The sequence below is a fragment of the Diceros bicornis genome, chromosome 1 (assembly GCF_020826845.1).
Source record: "Diceros bicornis minor isolate mBicDic1 chromosome 1, mDicBic1.mat.cur, whole genome shotgun sequence".
NCBI lineage: Eukaryota > Metazoa > Chordata > Mammalia > Perissodactyla > Rhinocerotidae > Diceros > Diceros bicornis.
In genome coordinates, this window is record NC_080740.1 from 66,990,333 (window position 1) to 67,013,677 (window position 23,345).

Sequence of the window (23,345 nt, forward strand, 5' to 3'; positions counted from 1 at the left end):
AGAAATGGGTACAACTGTGTACTAAAAGATAAGTAATAGAATGTTCATAATAGCAATATTCACAGTAACCCAAACCTGAAAACTCAAATGTCCATCAACTGTGGAATGATTAAATACTTTGTGGATTATTGATATAATGCAACATTCCACAAGAATGAAAATGAATGAACTAATGCTATGTGGAGCAATAAAGAGAAATTTTACAACCAAAACGGTGAGCAAAAAGAAGCCAGACACAAAAGAGTATGTATTCATATGATTCCATTTATATGAGCTTCAAAAATAGGCAAAACTAATATGGTGTTAAAGGCCCAATAGCGGTTACCTTCAGGAAGGAAGAGGTGGGAGTTACTGGAAAGGGCTAAGAAAGGGGCTTCTGAGGGGTTGTTAATGTGCTATTTCTTAATCTTGCTGCTGGTTACATGGGATGTTTACTCTGTGATAATTCATTGAACTATTCACTTGTAATTAATGCTCTTTTCTGTGTATATGTTACATTTTGATATACAGGCTTATTAAAAAGAATCCACGTGTACTGACGTGGAAAGATGTTCACAAAACATTAAGCAAAAAAGGCAGGCAATCAGGAAACGGAGCCCAGCAACTTTTAAACAGTTTCTCAGAAGATTCAGATTCACTGTCACATTTGGGAGCCTCTAGACTAGGTCTGATGTCTTTTCCAACCCCAGATTCTGCGATTCATTTATTCACTCAACCAAATATTTGGAAGATCTTCATCGGTTTCTGTACCACATTCCGCAGGGCAAGGCATACAAAATGAAACTGACAGGAATCTTGTACCTTGGGTCTTTGAGAAAGGAAATCACAAATCTAGATAACACTGGAACTCTGTTCCAAGGCAGAAAATGATTACCCTAGGACGCAGGGACAGATAAATAAAGAACAATGGGAGAGTTGGTTTTGGAAAACCCAGCTGAAAAACATTTTTGGGGGCCATATCGGGCTCTGTCTCTTTAGCCAATGTACCTGGGGCAGACCTGGCGCCTGAGCATTCTGAGGACCAGATCTAAGCATCCCCCTCCACTTCAATTGCCCAGGTGAGCCCTGGGCTCAACAAACCACGGGAAAGGTTTACTCCACCTTTGAGTGCATTTTCTGAGAATTCTTTTTTTTTTTTTTGTGAGGAAGATCAGCCCTGAGCTAACATCCCTGCCAATCCTCCTCTTTTTTGCTGAAGAAGACCAACCCTGAGCTAACATCTATTGCCAATCCTCCTCTTTTTCTCCCCAAAGCCCCAGTAGATAGTTGTATGTCATAGTTGCACATCTTTCTAGTTGCTGTACGTGGGACGCCTCCTCAGCATGGCCGGACAAGCCGTGCGTCGGTGTGCGCCCGGGGTCCGAACCTGGGCCGCCAGTAGCGGAGTGCGTGCACTCAACTGCTAAGCCATGGGGCCAGCCCCGAGAATTCTTAAAGTTGGCAACTTTCTTCCTTCTAGACTTTCACCCTACATAGAAACTTCACTCACGTTCACTACCTCATCAAGCCTTCTTCTCATGTACACTTTCTTTTCCAACTAACTAGGGAAGATACAGGTTGTTTTACTCACCTGTGCCCTAGATTGACTTTTCCCCCTTGAAAGCTTGGTACTCCTCTCTTCAGAATAAAACACCACGAAAAACTTTCCACAACTATCCACATCCTCCCAGCCTCTTCCCCGTGCAACGGAATGGGTGACACGCGTCTGGGCTCCCTTGGTGTATATTTCACCTGTTCTCAGAAATGTCCACTCCTAAGGCTTTCTCACCTTCTGCTTGGTCATGTCTAAGAGCCCCACAGAGTATCTGTCACAGTTGAGGAAGGCTCGGACTGTGTACAGGGCTTTGTGGAACTGTCTCTCGATGTCTGTAAGCTCTTCAAAGACTTTGCTCCCAGACCACAGCAGTATCTGAGGAAATACAAAAACACAGTCAAACTTTTTGAGGCACAAAGCAGCAGGTCACTTAGCTAGAGAATAATAGCAACTCTGTAAAGTTCTCTAGAGTTTATCTTATTTAATCCTCACAATAACCCAGAGAGAGAGAGAGACAGGATAATTATCCCCATTTTATAGATGGAGAAACTGAGGTTTAGAGAGGTGAAGTAACTGGCCAGCTTCTATTGGGTCCAACTCTTTCCATTTCTTTTATCTCACAAGTTGTTCATGAGAATAATAACAAACATTGATTGAGCACAAGTGCTCTACATACATTATCTCATTTACTGTTGACAATAATCTTTTGAGGGTGGAATTATAATTATCCCCAGTTTTCATATGGGGAGACTGAAGCTTGGAGAGGTTAAGTGATTTTCCCAGGGTCTTAGAGCTAGTAAATGGCTTAGCGGGGATTCAAATCCAAGCTATCTGACATGAAAACTTGTGCATATAATCACTCTGGGATACAGCTTTACAAACATCCGCTACCTCATTAACACCAGGGATGCTGGGCAGAGACTGTATGATGGTTCCCAGGCTCTTTTATTACCGCCCACCTTTCCAGCCTGACCACATCAACGTTTCAGTAAAAGGACATGTCCAGTCCATTCCCTTGAGCCAAGCCCTTTACCTGGCCACGCCGAGTCTCACAGTTGTGCAGGTAACTCAGGTGGAACACCTTCATGATGAGATTTGCAAAATTGAGATACTTGAGAAGAATCTGAAAATCAAACAGCATGCTAGATGAGGAGAAATCCCTCCTCTGGGCACTTCTGCCATCATCAAATGTCTGAATATTCTAAATGCTTCATCAGAGACAATTTGAGCAGATGGATCATGGAATGCTGACTCATAAAATGTTGCATTATAAGCGTATAAAACTCACAGAATGTAGAATATTGATAGGGGTGTATTAATGAAAAATTGCTATTATTTATTGAGTTTGCAATCCCTATGATAAGTCATTTATGTATGTTATTTCATCTGATCATCACATGTACCTCAAGAGATAGATACTATAAAATCATCCTCATTTTACAAATAAGAAAACTAAGGTTCGGAGAAATTAAGTAACTTGCTCAAGTCAAACAGCTAGACGTTAGCAGAGCCAGAACAATTATCCCTACATTCCTTGCTCCAAATCCCAAAGTCTTAACGATTACCCTGTCCTGCTTCCCTCAGAGAGCATCAGACTAACCCCCTTGTCTTACAGATGGGGAAACCCAGGCCAGGCCAAACAGCAAGGTTCAGGGGACTTCATGAGCTGGGAGAATGTGCCAGCATGGCCACTCCAGCAGTTTCTAAAGCATTCTTACCTCTTCGTCTTTCTCGGTGAAGTGGGGCCCATCCACTTTATTCACAGCCATGATTATGGCCACCACGTCCTTCCCATTCATTATGGGGGAAGCCAAGATGTTCTTGGTCTGGTATTCTGTGAGGGTGTCCACGAAGTCACAGAAATATTCATCCTGAAGGAAGCAGAGATAAGCACGGGTGGGCGGATAAAGAGCAAAGATAATAGAACAACCCACAGCCCAAGTGTCCATGGTAGGGGGTGGGGTGAGGGGCTCACTATTCTCTTGTTGATGAGAGACTGAAGACACTTGCATCTATTCCCCTTCAGCGGGAGCAAGGCAATCAGAGATGATTTCTGCCCTGGAAGCCTCTGAAACCCAGTAGAAGAAAGTCTGAGATAAATCTACTAAGGGCTGGGGAGGAGATGTGAGCAAAGCACAGGGGGGCCCCAGGTGGAGGGGGATTGACTATGCCTGGGGAGGGAGGTTTAGAGAAGACTCTCTTGAGGTGATGACAGTTATGCCCAAAATAGAAGCTGGAGTGAGGAAAAGACCGTAGTGAGTATCAGACTGTCATGAGTATAATAATGACAACTGCTAGCAGGTACTATGCGTGGCACTTGACCTGCATCAACTCACTTTAATCCTCCCAATAACGTATGAGATGGGGACCGTCAGTAGCCCATCTTACAGAAGGGGAAACTGAAACTCAAGGAGGTTAACATTACTTGTTACTTGTGTGGGTACGTGACTCCAGAACCTGCCCTCAGCTCTGCTGCCTTTCAGGGAAGACTGGATAAGGTTAGATCTCGGGCCAGGTCATTGAACAAAAGAATTTGTTACTTTCAGCTTTTTTAGCAATCCAGTTCTAGCACCACACAGTCAGTCCATTGTACAATGGATATCCCCATTGTACAAATCTGAATGGAAGCCCCACTATGTATCAGGCCTTACACTAAGCACTGGGGATACAAGTGAGACTAAGATTCAGGCCAGCTCACAGATAATAATAGTAATACAGGATGTAGGGCGTGCTCAAAGCTGTGGGAGTACAGAGGAACACACACTTCCACACCTCACCCCTAAAGCAGCCTGGGAGGCCGATACAGGGCAGTGTGGTCTGTGTGGTCAAAAACAGGAGACAGAGTCTGAATTGTTGCCTTAAATCCAAAAGAATCCACCTTTCTGTTTCCTGGTAGCACTGTGAGTTTTCCCCACCATCAGCGTTGCTTGGGACACAAACCAGCCCAAACATGCAAAGTTCATGCTGTCCCGAGAAGGGAATGTATTTCATAGGGCCGATTCACAGAGCTTTTCTAGAACTGAGTGTGCAGAATCTTTCCCATGATTCAGAAATTCAGAGTGTGATGCTCTGCGTCTATGGATTTCTTCCAGTTGGAGTGGGTTCAAATAAACAGGCAACAGCGTTGTTTTCAATAAAGCTATCTCCAGCCAGGTGAAGGGTAAAGGAATTAAGAGAAGCCTGTAGTGCTCTACTTGAATTAGCGTTAAAGGATTAAGCAAAATCTCTAAAGAGGCGTTAGCCACGAAAGGTTTTCCATGTCATTCTCTAAGGACACTGATGAATCCCTAAACACACGTGTGGGTTGGGCATACTCATATTCATTTCAATCTTGCAATCATCACTCCTTCAGGGAGAACAATACTTGGGCATCAGTTGCATCTGAGGCCGAAGTTACTAACTCCACCAGAACCCCCTTTCCCACTGAGTTCTCAGCCCTGGAACTCTCTCACAGATAATACAGCTGCCAACTGACTGGCGTTTGCACAATCATTGTCATTCTCATATTTTCAGCATATAAAGTGTTCTAAACAACCATGTCATAGAACCTCAGATTAGCTCAAACTGTTTATTTGAAAGCCCAGGAATTAGATGCCCAGCTAGGGAAAGCCCAAAGTCACTCATTCATTCAGTTGGCATTATCAGAGTACCTTCTGCATGTATGCTAGGCACTGCCTAGACCCTCAGGTTATGGCAGTGAACAGAGGAGTGAACTTCTTTCTCCGGTGACGCTTCCACTCAGACAAAAAGCAAGTAAACAACTAAGCATTCTCCCCCCAGGTCGTGGTAACTGCTCTGAAGGAGATGAACTGATGGTGCTATAGAAAGTGATGGAAGGGAGGGCAGGCTGAAGCCACTTTAGTTAGTCATGGTGGTTAGGGAGGCTTCTCTGAAGAGGTAATGCTGAGAGCTGAAGGATCGGAGGAGCTGGGCATGTGAAGCGCATTCCAAGTGGGGACCACAGAGAAGGGAAAGGCCTGGAGGGGGCAATGAGTTGGCCGATCTCAGAAAGAAAGAAGACCAGTGTAGCTGAAGCACGATGAGGGAGAGGGAGAGGCAGAGTGGAGGCCGGTAAGTCAGAGAGGTGGGCAGGGCCCTGGAGGCCACTGTCAAGAGTTTAGATTTTATTCCAATGCAATGCAACACTGCTTCCCATTCCAGATTCCTCAGCTCCTCTTTTCAAACATTCACACTGCCAAGCGCAATGTGTCCCATGATGAGATCTACTATTTAGTGAATAACAATGATGTACTAGGCCCAGAGTCAGACAGCATACATATATTGTCTCATTAACACCCACATCAGCCCTGTCGCATAGAACTGTCATCTTCCCTGTGTTATAGACAGTTCCTTTTCTGGCTAGTGGTATAGCCACTACATTCATTGATTTATTCGTTGATACACTGATTGATTGATGGATTCATTCATATTTACTGAGCACTAGCTCTGTGAGAGGCATTGGATATGCCAAGACCAGTAAGAAAGATGAGGTTGTCCTCACTGGTTCTCACAGTATAGTGGGGACATCATGTAAAACATGAACCTACAATTCAAGCCATAATGTGAAGGTGTGGGGTACCCTGGGGCCTCAGGGAGGGAGGGACTTACTCTCTGAGTGGCTTCAGGGGCCGTTCAGTCCATTATCAGTAGTCAAAACCTCTCTGAGCCTCAGTTTCCCCTTTAGTAAAATCAGAGGGTCAGACTAGGTCCTCCTTGAAGTTTCTTTCTGTCTAGCATGCTGGGTTCCAGAGTTCATAGGAAGAGAAGGAGGACAGGACAACAGATGTAAGAGTCTCTGGAAATGACAGACCTCTCAGGTTCCGTCTTCAGAAATGGGATTTGTTGGTGTTTAGGAAAAACTCACTGTTTTCTTTCACTTTGACACTACTGCCACCCTCCTGACACCACTTCTGACATCAGATGTGTGGGGTTTTTTCCAACATCAATTCTCCAACACCAGCTGGGTGTCCTACAATTCAATTCAGTTCTGACACTATCTACCTGGATTGAGCATCAGATCCCACCAGTTGAGGGCTCAGTCCCATAAGACAGCCTCCACTTCAGACACCATTAGCAAGCCCCAGGTTGTCACCTGTGCTTCTGACTGATCAACTATAAACTGGAGTTCTCATGACCCCCTCCTTGGGGGGTCAATAATTTGCTAGAATAGCTCACAGAACTCAGGGAAACACTTATGTTTACTGGTTTGTTATATAATAAAGGATACAGATGAACAGCAAGATGAAGAGATACATAGGGCAAGGTCTGGGAGGGTCCTGAGCACAGAAGCTTCTGTCCCCATGGAGTTGAGGTGTTCTACCCTCCCAGCATATGGATGTGTTCTCCAACCCGGAAGCTCTCTGAACCCTGCACTTTTGGGATTTTTAAGGAGGCTTCATTACATAGGCACGATTAATTATTAACTCCATTTCCAGTCCTCCCTTTTCCAGAGAATGGGGGTGGGGCCCAATGTTCCAAGTGTCTAATCATGGCTTGGTGTCTCTGGTGACCAGCCCCCATCCAGCAGCCCAACAGGAGTCGCCTCATTGAAGAAAAAACCACTATCACTCAGGAAATTCCAAGGGATTTAGGAGCTCTGTGTCGGATGTTCCTATCACTCAGGGAATTACAAACGTCTTGGGAGCTCTGTGTGAGGAACCAGGATGAAAACCAAATATATATTTCTTAGTATAAAGCACAATATCACAGTGGATTAAGGAAGGGCCATCATTTACTCATTCACTCAACACACTGTAATGAGTCCCCACTCTGTCCCAGGCACTGGACTGGGTGCTGGGGACCAGTGGTGACCATGACAGACAGGCCTTGTGGGCTTTCCTAATAGGAGAAAGGATAAAGAATTAATACGCAAACGAATACTGCATGGCAAGTAGGGTTGCCAGATTTAGCAAATAAACACAGGATACCTAGTTACATTTGAATTTCAGATAAGTAAATACTTTTCGAGTAGAAGTATGTCCTAAATATTGCATGGGACATACTTCACTAAAATATTATTCTTTGTTTATCTAACATTCAAATTTAACTGGGCATCGTATATTTTATCTGGCAATCCTAATGGCAAGACTTCCTGAGGCAAATCCCAAGGATGAGTAGGAATTGCTAGGACATGGGGAGGTATGTTACAACCCTGGGAAACTTCTCTGTTCCTGGTTTCCCTTTTCAAAAATGTAGTGTTTGTAACCATTTCCCAGGTTTTTTGAGAGTGCTGAAGGCTAAGAGTATCACTTGCTGGTGGTTCAGGGACAACCTGGAACTCAGTTTACACCATCTTCCATTTCCTTCTCCATCCAACCCCCAGTACTGTCCAGAGCCCCGAGGAGAATAAGATTTCTCAAGAAGGAACAACAGGGGAGGCAAATGCATGCAAATACGAACAGACGCAAGGATTGCTGGCCTGGACTGACTTCACCTCCAGGCGCAAGTCACCAGTCAGGGAGACTGCCCCAGGCCCGAAAGCTTCCAGGGCAGCACAGACATCACTTCCAGAGTGAACTTTAGGGTCGAAGAGGAAACGACAGGCTGTCTCTCATCACAAGGGCTGAGCAAACTCTTAGACCCGGATCTTTTAGAATCGGAGAAACACCCTAAATCCCCTTAACACCAGGGCTCATAAAAGCTCTTGGCACCTCTGTTCTGTTTTTCCCACCAATACAATCTAAACTGAAAGTTCCAGAAGGGCAAGACTGGATTCTTCTCCAAATCCCACACACACCTGGTACGGCATCCTTCCCTTAGAATAGATCCTTAACAACAACAACAACAAAATAATAATAATGATAACAAGGAGCAGGAGCTGCCAATATGAGCCATTACAATGGGCCAAGAACCTTGTTAGACGAGAAATTATTCTCTCATTTAATCCTACAACAACGCTTCAAGGTGAATATTCTCATCCCATTTTATAACTTAGAAAGTAAGCCCCAACAGGCTAAACAATTTGCCAAGGCCATATTCTTAGAAAGTGGCTGAGTCATGATTCACACCCAGATCTGACCTCAAAGCCTAACATCTTCATTCTCTGCTGTATGATTTGAAATGATCTTTGGTAAACAGCACCTAACCGGATGCCTTTATTTTACAGATGAGGAGGAGGTACAGACTAGCAGGGCTGTGAAGAGGTGGGGCACAAGGCCAGAGTGCCAGGGTTCAAATCCCCATTCTGCCACCTTCTATTAGTGTAGCTCTGAGCAAGTTACTTAACCTTTCTGGGCTTCAGTTTCATTATCTGTAAAACAGGGATAATCAGGGTGATGTCATAAGACTGTGACAATCCATGCTGGCTATATTTAAAGTCTAGAGAGAGTTGAAGGGAGAGTAGATTCTAGTCCAGTTGGAGGAGTCCTCAGGAAAGCCCCCTGGGTGAAGAAACATTACCCCCACCCCTGGATGTCCAAGAGGAGATGAGGGAGAGATGAACCCCATGGGAGATCCAGCCCAGCGTGTTTCAAACAAAACCATTTCCCACAGAGGCCCAAGTCTGTGCTTCTTATCTTGCCAAGGAACCCAAGTCAAAAAGACGACCTGTTTGAATTCCTGCATTTGTGGATGTGAAGTCCTGGCTCTGCCCTGACTCCTTGGTGACTTTTGGCAAGTCCCTTCTCAAGCTCTCCTGACTGTAAGCTCCACATCCATTAAATAAGGCAGTTGGATGAGATGATCTGTGAAGCCCCCTCCTTCTTCTCCTTATGAGCCTTAGTCTGAAATAAGGCCAGAGGTAAGGTGAGCACAAAATCACAAAATGTCCAGGCTGGATCTTGGAAATGACTGAACACAGGCTCCTGGTTTGGCCAGTGCAGCAATACATGAGACCCACATGGGCCCTGCCATCATGGAGCAAATATTCTTTTGGGTGGGACAGGTGTTAAAGGAATTATTGCATAATTACTTGATTGTGAGTCTTTTATGCCAAATGTTTACTGAGCATCTGCTTTGTGCCAGACATTTGCTGGGTCCTGGGCCCTGGAATAAAGTGGAGAAAAAGGCAGGCATAGTCCCTGGCCTCCAGGCTTTATTGTGATAAATGGTTTTAGGAAGGAGACTATAACAGAGAGGTCTGGGAGTGCCTTTCTGAGGAAGTTACCTTTAAGCTGAGATCTGAAGGATAAGTAGGAGTTGGCCCAGAAAGAGGGCTATGGGGAGAACTGCACTATAGCATTTCAAAGCTAATGCCTAGAGAGGGGAAGTGATTTGCCCCAGCTGATCAAAGAGGTCTTTGTCAGAGCTGCCAGTAGACTCCCACAGAACACTGGACTCTTGCAAGACAGAGCCAAGTGCTTAACCAAGTGGTCAATGTTAACATTTCCGGGAATGAGATAGACTGCCAACATATGTTTCTTGACGTAATGCACGAAGAAAAACACATCACCCCTGTGACACTCCTGTTGGAAACGCATGACTGCATCTAATCATGAAGACATGTCCAAATGGAGGGACATTTCTGCAAAATATTTGGCCTGTACCCTTCAAAACTGTCCACATCATGGAAAACAAAGACAGACTGAGGAACTGTTTCAGATTCAAGGAGACTCAAGAGACAGTGCTATATGGGTGTAATTGCGACAATTGGCAGATAATAGTATTGTATCAATGTTACATTTCCTGAATTTGATCATTGTACTGTGGATATGTAGGAAGTGTCCTTGTTCTGGAAATACCCAGCAAAGTACCTCAGGTTAACAGGGCATGATGTTTGCAGTTGACTCCCAAACAGGTCAGAAGAAATGGAGAGGGAAAGCGAACGTGGCAAGGTGTTAACAACTGGTGAATTTGGATGAAAGATACACAGTTCTTTGTACTATTTTTAAACTCTTCTGTTAAGGTTGAATTTTTTTTTCAAAATAAAAAATTATAAAGAAATAAGTAAATAAATAAAGAGAAGCGCCAAATTGTCACCAGGCCAATCTTGGTGGCCAGCAGCTCCCCACCCCACTTGCACCCCCAGAACCCCATGGAACAATGCCTCCCTGCCCTCCCTCTCGTGGGGAAGAGGGTACCTCTTCTGTGTTGGCGACGTTGACGACCTTTTTAGAGTGTGCAACGTAGCCCACCACGCCCATGTCCAGGGGGAACACGATCTCCGAGTCGGGCATCACCAGGCAGTCTTCAAGGACCGCATCCTTGTGGACATTGAAGAGCCGGGTGGCTAGCTCCGCGATGCCATTTCGGGTCCTGTACATGAACAGGCTCATGCGGTCTGCCTGTAGGAGGAAGCACAGCTTCTTCATGACGTTGAAGACGCATTTCTCAGCCTGCAAATTCTCCTGAAAGTCCCGCAGGAGGTCGAAGATAATTTCACTCTCCTCCACACTGCTCAGGGAGTGGTAGTTGCTGAAGTCCACGGCTGCCTCCTTGGCCCCCAGGAGGTCTGAGATGACCTTGGCCCGGTAGCGGAGGTTGTAGTACTGTTTGGCAAAGCTGACATTCGAGTCCAGGAACTTCTCCACCTCCTCCGCCGTCACCTCACCCATGGCTGGGAATTGCTCTGGCTACTTCTGTGGAGGGGCTGAGGCTGGCCGTCCGAGGGCAGTTTTTCGGTCTGTGGCAAAACTGAGTCAGGATGTGCTCTGCTCCGACTGGACTTCTCTGGGTCTTGTCTGTAAATCTCACTGGTATGGCTGCATAGGAGAGGGAGTGAACTTAGGAGATTAAATCATTAATATTTCCCAAGAACAAGGATTATGAGGATCAGAGTGTTCCAGATGCTTCTGAGCCCCAGATGGGAGAAGGCGAGAGTTCCCTTTTCACCTTGGTCCACTAACAGCTGAGAAGAGATTTCTGCATAGAGCAGGATGTGGGCTCAACTTAAAAAAAGCACTGAAAACAGAGGCTGCAAAGTGGCAGCACAGGGACAGGCTACTACTGTAGATGTGTTTTCTCCGTCCTGTATGGTATTGTTCTTCAACATTTGACATAGAAGCCTACATTTACTGTTAGACTGTCTGATTCTCTTGGAGAATCAGGAGCTGTAACAACTCTGTACCCACTTTCCTCCATGGCAGGAATGGCTAGAGCTGAGAGGGACTGCCCACCCAGCTCCATCCCCCTGCCCCTCACCCCACCCTCCTGTGCTCCCTTCCCCAGGGCCTCCCCAGTATGGAGCTTCCCTTTGCCCGCTCACTGCTCAGCCTTCTTCCCTCGTGTTCATTATGGGTCTCACACCTATGGGCTCTGATTTCACAATCTCTGCATCAGAGTCGTTCCCAGCTTTAGATTCCAACAATTCTTTAATTTTAGAACTCAGTGTCCTCAGAAAAATAAATCCTGTCATAGTTTTTCTTTTATTACAAAATACATGTTCACTGTAGAAAATACACAAAGAAGACAAAGTTACCTATAATCCTGCTACTCAGAGGTAACCTCTAGTTAACATTTTGGTTTCTGTCTTTTCCCAAGAGGCTTAGCTTTAAATCTGTTTCTCTTCAACCCCCCTGATCTTTCTCTTGGCACTTTAATGTGCTTTTTCTGGCTACAGTCTGTACTCTCTTGGGCTGTCAATCAGAAATGCACACAATAGTCTAGATGCTATCAGCTCCCATGAATCTTGAAATACCACGATCCTCCTCACTGAAGTGCCCCTCCAGCACGCTAGGGGAGGAGGAGAACACTTTCTTTCTGGATGAAATGTACTTGAGCTTCCGTGACTATATCTGCTAAAACCTGGCACCTCGACATTGTAAACACCAAAGAATACAGGATTATAGACTGTCCTTGGCACTTTGAACTTTGTAAGTGAACTTTAATGGAAAAATAGATTACTTCCTTTATTGTAGAGCATAATAAATTCTTCGGGTGCTGCACCCATTTGGTACTGTGTACATAGGTGACCCCCTGGTCTGGCAGGCCTGCAGCAACCTGAACTTCTTCAGACACTGCCACCATGACTACATGAGCCCTCTCCATCTCCTTCTCAACCTCAAGGTCTCAGCTCATGTTGGTCATCCTGAGCAGTCTTATCCCAAATAGCCCCCAACCACCCCCTCTCTGCTTCCTGCCTGTCATGTCATCCTATTTATTCCTTTATTGCACATTTATTACTACTAGAAATTATGATGTTTGTTTTTTATTTCTTGTCTATTGTTTGTCTTCCTCTCTATACTGTGAGTTCCATGAGGGCAGAGACCTGTCAGGGCTGACTCCCTAGGCCTTGCAATGCTACCTGGCACATCCTTGATGCTCAGTAAATTTTCTTTTTAATTATAAGTCTGTGATGGTTTATTTTATGTGCCAACTTGATCGGGCTAAGGGATGCCCAGATAGCTGGTAGAATATTTTTTCTGGGTATATCTGTGAGGGTGTTCTCAGAAGAGATGAGCATTTGAATCAGTAGACTGAGTAAAGAAGATCACCCTCCCCAATGTGGGTGGGCATCAACCGATCCACTGAGGCCTGAACAGAATGAAAAGGTGCGGGAAGGGCAAATTTGCTCTCTGCCCGAGCTGGGACATCCATCTTCTCCTGCCCTTGGACATTGGCACTCCTGGTTCTCAGACTCAGACCTGGATTGACACTGTTCGCCTTCCAGGTTCTCAGGCCTTCGGACTCAGACTGAATTATACCAATGGCTTTCCTGGTTCTCCAGCTTGCAGATGGCAGATTATGGGACTTCTCAGCCTCCATAACTGCATGAGCCAATTCTCTGGAGAACCTTGACTAATACAAAGTCCTGTACATTGTTGATTAAAATTTAGAAAATACAGGAAGACACAAAGGAAAAAAGTAAAATCAAACATAATCCCAGATACTACCATTGCCAATATTTTTTGTATATTTAAATCTTTTCCTAGAGAATATATATATTCTCAACCCTGGCACTACTGACATTTTGGGCCCAGTAATTTTTTGTTGTGGGAGGCTGTCCTGTACATTGTAGGATGTTTAGCAGCATCGCTGGCCCCTAGCCACCAGATGCCAGTAGGATCCCACCTCAAGTTGTGACATCCAAAAATATCTCCAGACAAAATCACCCAAGTTGAGAATCACTGTTCTATAATTAGATATTTAGGTTGTTAGATATTTAGGTTGTAATGAACATCCTTATATTTCTTAGTAAAAATACCTAGAAGTGCAATCCCAGGCCCAAAGAGCTTGCAGCTAAGGGTTTGGATAAATAATGCTAATTTTTTTCTCCAAGGCTATACCAGAGTATATGACAGTGCCCGTCCCCACCCCTGCCCCACCCCTCAAAAATTAAGCAATTTTTCTTAATGTTTACATGAATAGCTCACCAGAACTTGGCCCCAATACTTCTTACTTTGTTTTTCACAATTTCTCTACACATACTCTAAGCTCCACCCTAGTGTTTTTCATTCTTTCTGCCTTTCTCAGCTTCATTCTTGCTGTGCCCTCTGCTGTTCCCTACCACCCACTCCAATTGCCATTTCCTCCATGGATTCTTTGATGCCCAGCTGGACTTTTCCTACTTGGAACCCCCAAACTATTGGTTTCCTTCCATTCCAGTGGGAGTTTCTACATTATTAATAGGTTGTATTATTTCTACACATCTGAAGCTCCTTGAAGATTAAGATAGGAGTAAAACTTTACCCATTTTTCAAAATCTCCAAAAGAGCCCAGCCTAGGTCCTTTCCCACAGAATGCCCGCCAGGCTTAGTTCTTGTTAGGAATTTAAGCAACTGTTTTGCAAGAAACCTACTTTTACTCCATTTTTCAATATGCCGGAATGAGGAAGGCAAGCCTGTTGAAAAACTTCAGTCCATTTGTTGGGGAGGTACAGTTAAGCTGGTATTTGCAGCAGGTCACCTCCTAACATGCCTGTTAAATGGGCCTGGTTTCAGACCTCATGAAAGGAGCTCTAGCTTCTTTCATTGGGAGCAGGGGCTGCCAATAGGGTTAGGAGAGATTGTTTTGCATGATCCAGTCTAGAAAAGCATATGAGGTCCTAGAAAGAATAAAACAGGATTGTAGGCCAACAATGCCACTGACTCATTCTGTGACCTTAAAACTGTTCCATCCTCTCAAGGCTTCGATTTCCCAACAAAACAGGAGAGTTGAATAACGTAGCTCTAACGTTCCTGGATCCGTGACTCCAGATGGGCTGGAGTGAGGGAGGACTCACCAGGGATGGCTGACCTCTCCATTCCTGACCACAAGCCTTGCTTAAGGATTCTCCTGGCAGAATAGCTGAAATTATTTATTTAAAATGATCCCTACTCCAAGATCCACATTTCACAGATGAGGAAACTGAAAAGCTTTGAAAAGTTAGGTGGTTGAAATCACGGTGATTTAAAAAAAAATTCTGTTTGAGATATCATTCATGTAACATAAAATTCACAATTTTAAGGTGTGCTATTCAGTGGTTTTTTAGCACATTCGTTATATTGTACAACCACTAATTTATTTTCTCACTCCCTGGTAACCATTAATCAATTTCTCTCTTTATGGATTTCTCTATTCTGGACACTTCATATAAATGAAAGTATACAGTATGTAGCCTTTTGTGTCTGACTACTTTCACTTAGCATAGTGTTTTCAAGGTTCACACGTGTTGCAGCATGTATCAGAACTGCTTTCCTTTTTATAGCCAGATAATATTCCATTGTATAGATATACCACATTTTGTTTATCCATTTAATAGTTTGTGGGCATTTGGGTTGTTTTCCCTTTGGGGCTAATATGAACATTCATGTACAAGTCTTTGTGTGGACATATGTTTCAATTCTCTTGGGTATATACCCAGGAGTGGAATTGCTGGGTCCATAGGTGATTTTAAGACTCAAGCTTAGAGATAAAGAGGGGAGAATAAAGGAAAGAAACAGGATGAGCAAGGAACCAACTGGGTCAAGGAGAGGTATTTTGTGGAAAGGCGTTTTGTGAGGCACCTTTTTGGAAAGAATAGGACTCTGAAATTCAGGACACGCGTGGATGGGAACGGGCTGGTTGGCATATTAGCGGCCACAACAAATCCCGGTGTTGGGTGAAAAGGTCTCCACAGGCTCCCCACCATTCATTGCTCCTGTTAATAGGAATGGTGAACGAACCGGATGTTCAACTAGAGGAAGTTCTGAAAGGCTGTTGGGGGTGGAGAGTGTGTCAGTTTGTTCAGGGAGGATCCACAGAGCAGGACAAGCCAGCAGGACAGAGATATAGGTTATTATAAGGAGGCAGTTCCCAGAGTGCTTAAGAGGTGAAGCTTGGGAGTTAGACCTGGGACTGAGTCTGGGCCTGTTGTTTGCTATCTGTGTAAATTATTTAATTTCTCCTCAGCCTCACTTTGCTTATCTGTAAAATTAGAATCATTTGACATGGCTGTTGTGAAATTAAATGAGATAATATATTGTGCAAAGCTATGCACCCAGTGCATATTAAGTTGAACCATATGAAATTGCCACTATTTGACTATTTTTGTCCTACCCAAATGGCAACTGCATACTGTTCAATTTAATAGTAGTTATTCAATCATTATTAGTTATCATAACTATTGAAGATTAACTGGATTACCTTAAAGATAGTGAGTTCCCTGTCACCGAAGGTATGTAAACTGAGGACATGGCAAAGGATTCAAACATCGGCATTTCATTAGGAAGATGAATCTGAGGCTGGTAAGTCAGTAAGGAAGCTGCTGCAATCTTCTCAGAGGAACGAGGAACTGGCCTAGGATGGGGCTGGAAGAATGGAGAGAAGGGAGTGGGTGCAGAAGTAAGAAGAGTGTGGAAGGAGTACTGACTGACAGGGAGAGGGAGGCATGAGAAACAGAGGTGCAAGCCCGGGTAATTTGTGTGTGTCATTGGGCCCCTGCAGGAACCTCAGCGCTGAGTAGCCCCCTTCAGGAAATTTCACAGGCATTAATGAAGGCCTTTCCCCTCCTGGCTTGTCAAACTCCATGTCTTCTGTGAAGCCACAGAAGGGAAGACAGTTTCCCTTGCCCCATCGGCTACCCCTTAGAACTGCCAGAACAGCCTGGTTGGTTTCCACCCTCATTTTATACTTACCTTGGCTCTCTCCCATATTTCATTTGTTATTACCCTTGATCTAGAGTTACTGTCAGTTCTTAATTGTCCGGCCACCTGTTGACTTAGTGACTTTATTCAGCTACTTGGGTTTCCTGTTGGGTCTGTCTCTGGAGCTTGGCTAGTCTGTGAAGTTCTCTTTGTTTCACCTTGTCTGGCCGCACGCCCAGTTGTGCAAGCAGTGCGGGATAGGTAGCAGAGAGACCGAAGAAAAGACCCAGAGACAGTGAACAAGACATAGAGGTTTATTGGGATTTACTTACTGGGAGTGTCCAATGGCAGCCAGCTGGACGGAACTATGCACTGCTACCGCAGGCAGGGAGGGGGCTGCTTATATAGGCAGGGGGGCACAAAGGCCATATGCCTGCCAAGAGGGGCTGTCCCTGGTATGGCCAGAGTTCCCAGGAACAGTAGCTCACATGGAGGGGCTCTGTGTTCCCTCGTGATGTTCTTTGAGTGAGATAAGTTAAGATCGGGGCTGGCCAGGCCCTGGATCATTAGAAATCGCAGCAGATGGGCATCCTGCCCAGAAAGGGGCCAGAAGGACACATGGGTGCTATAGGGCACGTAGGCTAGTGCCCCTGCATACCTTAAGGGTCTAGCCTGGGTCGATGGATGAGCCATGTAAAAGTTTGTCCTGATATGCATTTTAACCTTATGAGTTATTTTCTAAAGCTCAAATTCTGAAAGGGATCTGTAACTCAAAAACAGGGACTTTGGGGGCCGGCCCTGTGGCTTAGCAGTTAAGTGCGCGCACTCCGCTACTGGCGGCCCGGGCTGGGATCCCGGGCCCACACTGATGCACCGCTTGTCCAGCAATGCTGAGGCGGCGTCGCATACACAGCAACTAGAAAGATGTGCAAGACAGTTGTATGTCAAGATATGACATACAACTATCTACTGGGGCTTTGGGGAGAAAAAAGGGAAAAAAAAAAAAAAAGGAGGAGGATTGGCAATAGATGTTAGCTCAGGGCCCGTCTTCCTCAGCAAAAAAGAGGAGCATTGTCATGGACGTTAGCTCAGGGCTGATCTTCCTCACACACACACACACACAAGAAAAACAGGAACTTTGGGTAATCCTGAAAAGTCAGGTAAAATTAGATCCTAAATACATGCTTTGTGACCTTAGTCGGGCAACAGGCAGGAGAGCACACTTGGGCTTTGGAACCAGAGTGAGCTGAGTTTGAATTCTCTTCCTGTAATTCATTAATTTTTACATTGGGCAAATTACTTAATCTATGGTCTTAATTTTCTCATTTGTGAATTGTGGACAACAATGATTTACAGAGCTGTTGTGGAGATTAGAGGCGGAATAAAACTTGGTTGGTGGCCAGTTCTCAGTCAATGTAGCCATTAACACTGATAATGTAAGCTGGCCGTGAGGCAGTGATATTCAGCAGAAAGCAGAAGCAATGCAAATATACCTATTTTCATATTTTTTAGACCAAAACTTTTATTACTTTTCTCTTTATAAAGTAATATATCTTTGTGTTGTAGAAAATTGAGAAAATACAGGTAAACAAAAAGAATATAACAGTTACCAACCAGAGAAAATCTTGATATATATCCTTCTTCTCCAACCATATAAATATAATTTTTAAAACAAACCTATGGTTGCGCAATATATATTTTGTTTGTTTAACAATATATGTAAACATCTTTCTGTGCCATTGAATATTCTTTTACCATATGATTTTTAATGGCCTCATAGACTTCCATTGGGTGGCTGTATCATAATTTGTTTAACATATTTCCAACAGTTGGTTATTTAGGCTGCTCCTAATTTTTTTGGTATCCTTAATGAAAATTTGTGTAGTTAAATCTTTGCATGCTTGCTTAATTACTTTCTTATCTGCTTAATAAGAAACTTGACCGGAAAGAACAACTTCACTGCTAATCCTTTAAGATGCTGTCTTGACTATCCAAAAATATGAGAGTTTAAGTAAAGAAATAATGAGAAAGTCAATATTTTAGTGCAAAGATCAAGTTCCGTTCTGAATGACCGTTTCCCACTGCGCTTAGTTCACACCCCTGAAAGAAATCCCTGAGGCTTATGATGGCTGTGAAACGTCAAGTAACAGATCATTTTCTGTACCTAAATATTTGTAGCAAGAATACCTTGTGCTCCTTCACCCTGGGGGTAAGAGTCACATTTCTTTTCCTTCTCCAAATCAAATTTTATATGCTCCAAGTCCCCATCCTACAGCACTGGCAGGATATTCAATGCCAATAATTATTGTGACCATTGCCCCATGCCAGGGTCATGTGAAGCCCTGTTGGTCTGACTCAGTCCAGCCTGAGAAAAATCCTGTGACCTTTATTTAGCCCACACTGTTACGACAAAGGTGCCCCTCGTCCAAGCTGGTACGGCCCCTGAAACAGTTCTGCTCTTTGCTGGGGCTCAGGAGTCCTCGCTATGGCTCCAGCCTCCCAGGACCCCTAACAACCACCCATGTGGGAGGCCCTCCCACCTCTCCAGGGCAGAGAGAGGCCCCAGTCCTCGCCACTCAACAATCTCGCAAAGCCCAGCCTCTGTCTCAATCTCGGGGAAGGCTTTCAAAAATCTTTCCCCTTGACTACTTGGCCGTCCATTCTTTCTTCCTCTGGGACACTTCAGCTTAATTTCCCTCAAAAGCCAAAAGGAGGAGGGGATCTCTTCTTGAGCATGAGAATGGTTACTTCCTGACCTGCCACACAGTGGCCCAGAGAAGCAAGTAATCAAGAAGGGCCAAGCCTCCTCTAAGGATTGGGAGAGAGGGGACAGAGGAAAAATACGCATAATCATTCAAAGCACTATTTGTAATAGTAAAAGAATGGAAACAACATAAATGTCCATCAACGCTTAAATAAATGATTGTACACCCAAACAGTGGAATACTATGTAGTTGCTGTGGCCAAAGATGGTCATAACACTATTTTCCATCCCACATGTCCTTCTTACAATGCGACTTTGATGCTTCTCCCATTGAGACTTGCAAGTATGTGACTTTTGAGGCTAGGTCATAAAAGACTATACAGTGTCATCCTTGCTTGGTGCAACACTTGAAGACTTCAGCTGTCATTCAAGCACAGGCTGCCCTGAAACAGCCATGGCGTGAGGAAGCCCACACTAGCCCACACAGAGAACACAGACGGCCTTCAGCTGCTGCAGCCCCCATCCCCTGTCCCAACCCCAGCCACTGACTATAGCTCTATGAGAGACCCCAAGCCAGAACCACCCAGTCAAGCTCTTACCAAATTCCTGACTCACAGAAACCGTGAGAAATAACAAAACAATTATTGTTGTTTCAAGCCACTAAGTTTTGGAGTGATTTGTTACTCAGCAACAGATAGCCAGAAAGCAGCTCTTTATGCGCTGACATGGAGCAATCTTCAATGTATAATACTAATTTTTTAAGAGCGTAGAATAGTGTATATTGTATGCCCCTTTTGTTTAAAATATATACAGAGAGAGCGAGTCTTGTATATGCATAGATCATTGGTTTGTCATCCCTAGGCGTGTATTAGAATCCTCTGGAGGGCTTTTAAAAAATATCACTGCCTGAGCCCACTCTATACCAATTCAATCATAATGTCTGGGGATGGGACTCGAACACTGTTCTCTTTTAAAAGTTCCCCAAAAGATTCGGATGTGCAGCCAGAATTGAGAACTGCTGGTACAGGATTACCTGGAAGGCAACGCAAGAAACTGGTGCTGTGTTTGCCTCCAGAAAGGGCCACTGGTGTGAGAATAAACAGTGGGGGAGGGAGATTTACTTTTCATTGTAGACTCTTTGATCTTTTGAATTTGTTTATGTTGTACATGTTACCTATTTCCAAAAACAATCAAGTTAAAAAAAAAAAGTAAAACACCTATAGCAGTGAAAATGAATCCTAATTAGCCAATCCAGAAGAGCCCATTCAATAGAGGGAGTCAGTTCAGGGCCCACCGTAGTGGGTCTCAGGGGAAGTGACCTGTCCTTCCTGGAAAGAGTGGGTGGTCAGGAAGTGCTGAGGAGGTGAATCTGGAAGTGGCCTCTAACCTGAAATGACTTCTCTGCTGGCCCACAGTACCCCTAGTTAACACAGCCTTAGTTACTCTTTAGAAAGCAGTATAGGACATAGTAATGGCTATCATATGTGACCATCCAGCTGCCAGCCACCTCTATGAACCCTGAGACCAAGAGGGAACATGTCCAGGCATACATGGCTGGGGAAAGAGATCTGGGTTCCAGCTGGCTGAGCTGGCGACCAGCTGTTATCGAGGAAAAGCTGATTATTAGCCAGCTCTCCATTAGCAGGGATTTGGTTATCTGTGTTACCCCTTAGATTCCTGCTGCAGAGAACTGGAGCATCGTGAAGGTAAGGTAGGAGTGGCAGACCAAAGTCCAGCTCCATGGGCCTCTGCGGTTGTGTATGCAGGGAGGTGGAGGTTACAACATTAAATAGAAGCCAGGGATGCTGAATTGGGAGGGAGAGAGGCAGTAATGGGTAACCTAAAGGGGTTTAAAGGGGTTCTGGCATCTGACAGCTCTCAGAAAGTTCACTTCTGTCCCACCTTAACTACTTGTCAGTGGCAGGACCTTGTTAAGTAACAATGTTCTGAGCCTCAGTTTCCTCATCTGTAACATAGATTAAAATATGTGGAATAAGAGAAAGAAAATGATAATCATTACTAAATTAAACTAGTCTTTACAGGTGTCTATTACATGCAAGAATGGGCGTCGACTCTTACATTTGACTAACACAGTGAGTGTAGTGATTAAGAGTGGGCTTTGCAGTCAGGTATAACTGGGTTAAACTCATGCTATTGTCACTTATTAACTGTGGGGCCTTGGACAAGTCACTTAACATCTGAGTCTCATTTCCTCAACTATAAAGGGAGAATCATAATACAGGCATGCCTCACTTAATGACAGGGATACATTCTGAGAAATGCCTCGTTAGGTCATTTTGTCCTTGTGTGAACATCAGAGTGTACTTACACAAACCTACATAGTATACACACCTAGGCTATACGGTACTAATCTTGTGGGACCACTGTTGTATATGCAGTCCCTCTTTGATCGAAACATTTTGTGGCACATGACCATATAGCACCTTCTCAAAAGCTGCTGTGAGAATTAAATAAGATAATGCATGTGAAGAGTTTTGTGCATCCAGAAATAAACATCCAGAAATTGGCAACTGTTGCCATTCTGCTTGTTTTGCAGCCCATGAGGAGTTGAGAAAGTACCTTACACCCATTGTTTTACTTGACCCTCTGCAGCACTCAGTGTGCGGCCATGCATAACCCTTCCAAAGGTGAGAGCATTGATGCCCAGTGAGGTAAAGTGATTTGTCTCCAGTCATAAGGGAACAGCAATCAGGAGTAGAACCCAGGTGCTCTGATCCTGATATGGCTTGCGACTGTCTGGAAGTTCTGAAGCTGGTGGGTGACAGAAACTTGATCATCTCCAGATGAGAAATGGAGTTCCTTAAATGACCATGAAGTGGGGCCGGCCCCATGGCTTAGTGGTTAAGGGCACGCACTCCACTGTTGGCGGCACGGGTTCGGATCCAGGGCGTGCACCGACGCACCGCTTGTGTGGCCATGCTGAGGCCGCGTCCCACGTACAGCAACTAGAAGGATGTGCAGCTACGACATACAACTATCTACTGGGGCTTTGGGGGAAAAATAAATAAATAAAATTATTAAAAAAAAAATGACCGTGAAGAGGTTCAGTGGAAGGGGAAGGAAAGGAGGTTAACCATTTTGTTTCCTTCACAGGTCCTCCTCCACTCCCGTCTAGTTGGCCTGGAAAGCTATAAACAAGAAGAATGAACATATACTCACTATCAGATAGTGCCCAGTTCTGGGCACATAATTCAATCAAGACAACAGTCTAGGATGTGACTGGCAAGGAAGGCGCTGAGAAGACGCCGGGCGTTTAGGCTGAGACCTGAGAGACAAGAAGAAATCAGGTAACCCAAACTAGTGTTCAGGTCCTGAAAGAGAACACCCTTGGCGGGCAAAGGAGGCCAAGGCATCTGAGGGAGGGGGGAAGCGATGCCAGGTGAGGGGGAAAGGGCCAGGGCCCAGAGCCTTCGGGGGCTTTGAGGGGATGGGGAGGGATCTGATTTTATCTATAAATGTCAAGGAGAGCCCCTGAGGGTTTTAAACGAAGATTGGAATTACATTTCATATTTACTTTTATATTTTTATTTATATTTTAAAAAGAGCCTCTGGCTACTGTGACCTTCGGTGGAGAATAAGTTACACTGGGGCAAGAGCCTCTAACTTCCTAGGTGACCCTTCCCCATTCTGGGCCTCCATTTCCCCATCTATAAAATGGGGTGGGAGGGAACCCGGTGCCCAGGAGTCTGAGATAAAGACCATGCCCCTCGCAAACGCAGAGCCCCTTACAGCTGCGGGGTGGAGCACTTCCGCGTCTCTCTTGGTCCGTTTTCCTCGCTCTACAATCCGGGTCAAGGCCGGGAACCTGTGATCTGCTCACTTCGCAGATGATTCATCGCTGCCCAGAGCGAGGGGATAAAGCTCCCTAAGCATCAGGGCCGCGTGACCCCTTCTGCCGAGGCAGCCAGTCGCGAGGGGGAAAGCGGCCAGGGGGCGGCAACCCCGCCGCTCCGGGCCGCGTCATTGGCTGGCGGCCGCGTCGCTCGCCGCGGTGCCACGTGACTGCCACGGCGGGCTTTAGTGCTGGAGTCGTCTTCCGCACCTCCAGGCGGGTACTTGTCCGCGCTCCCGGGTCCCGCCCGGCCGTGTCCCGCCTCCCCCGGGGGCCGGGCGATGGGCGGGGAAGAGGACCGGCCGGTTAAAAGGAGGCCGGCCCGGGACCGGCTGC

The 23,345-nt window shown here is 45.1% G+C and overlaps 1 protein-coding gene across 1 annotated transcript in view; it reads right to left on the reverse strand.

Annotated features, from left to right (window-relative positions):
• PDE6A (phosphodiesterase 6A) overlaps positions 1-16,732 on the reverse strand; it is a 67,171-nt gene extending 50,439 nt beyond the window's left edge. The window contains exons 1-5 of the mRNA XM_058543869.1: positions 16,504-16,732; positions 10,552-11,172; positions 3,253-3,405; positions 2,568-2,657; positions 1,769-1,909 (exon numbers count right to left, since the gene is read on the reverse strand). Coding sequence (XP_058399852.1) covers positions 1,769-1,909; positions 2,568-2,657; positions 3,253-3,405; positions 10,552-11,025 — 858 coding nt within the window. The 5' untranslated portion in view covers positions 11,026-11,172; positions 16,504-16,732. The remainder of the gene's footprint in view (positions 1-1,768; positions 1,910-2,567; positions 2,658-3,252; positions 3,406-10,551; positions 11,173-16,503) is intronic.
• Positions 16,733-23,345: the final 6,613 nt, after the last annotated feature.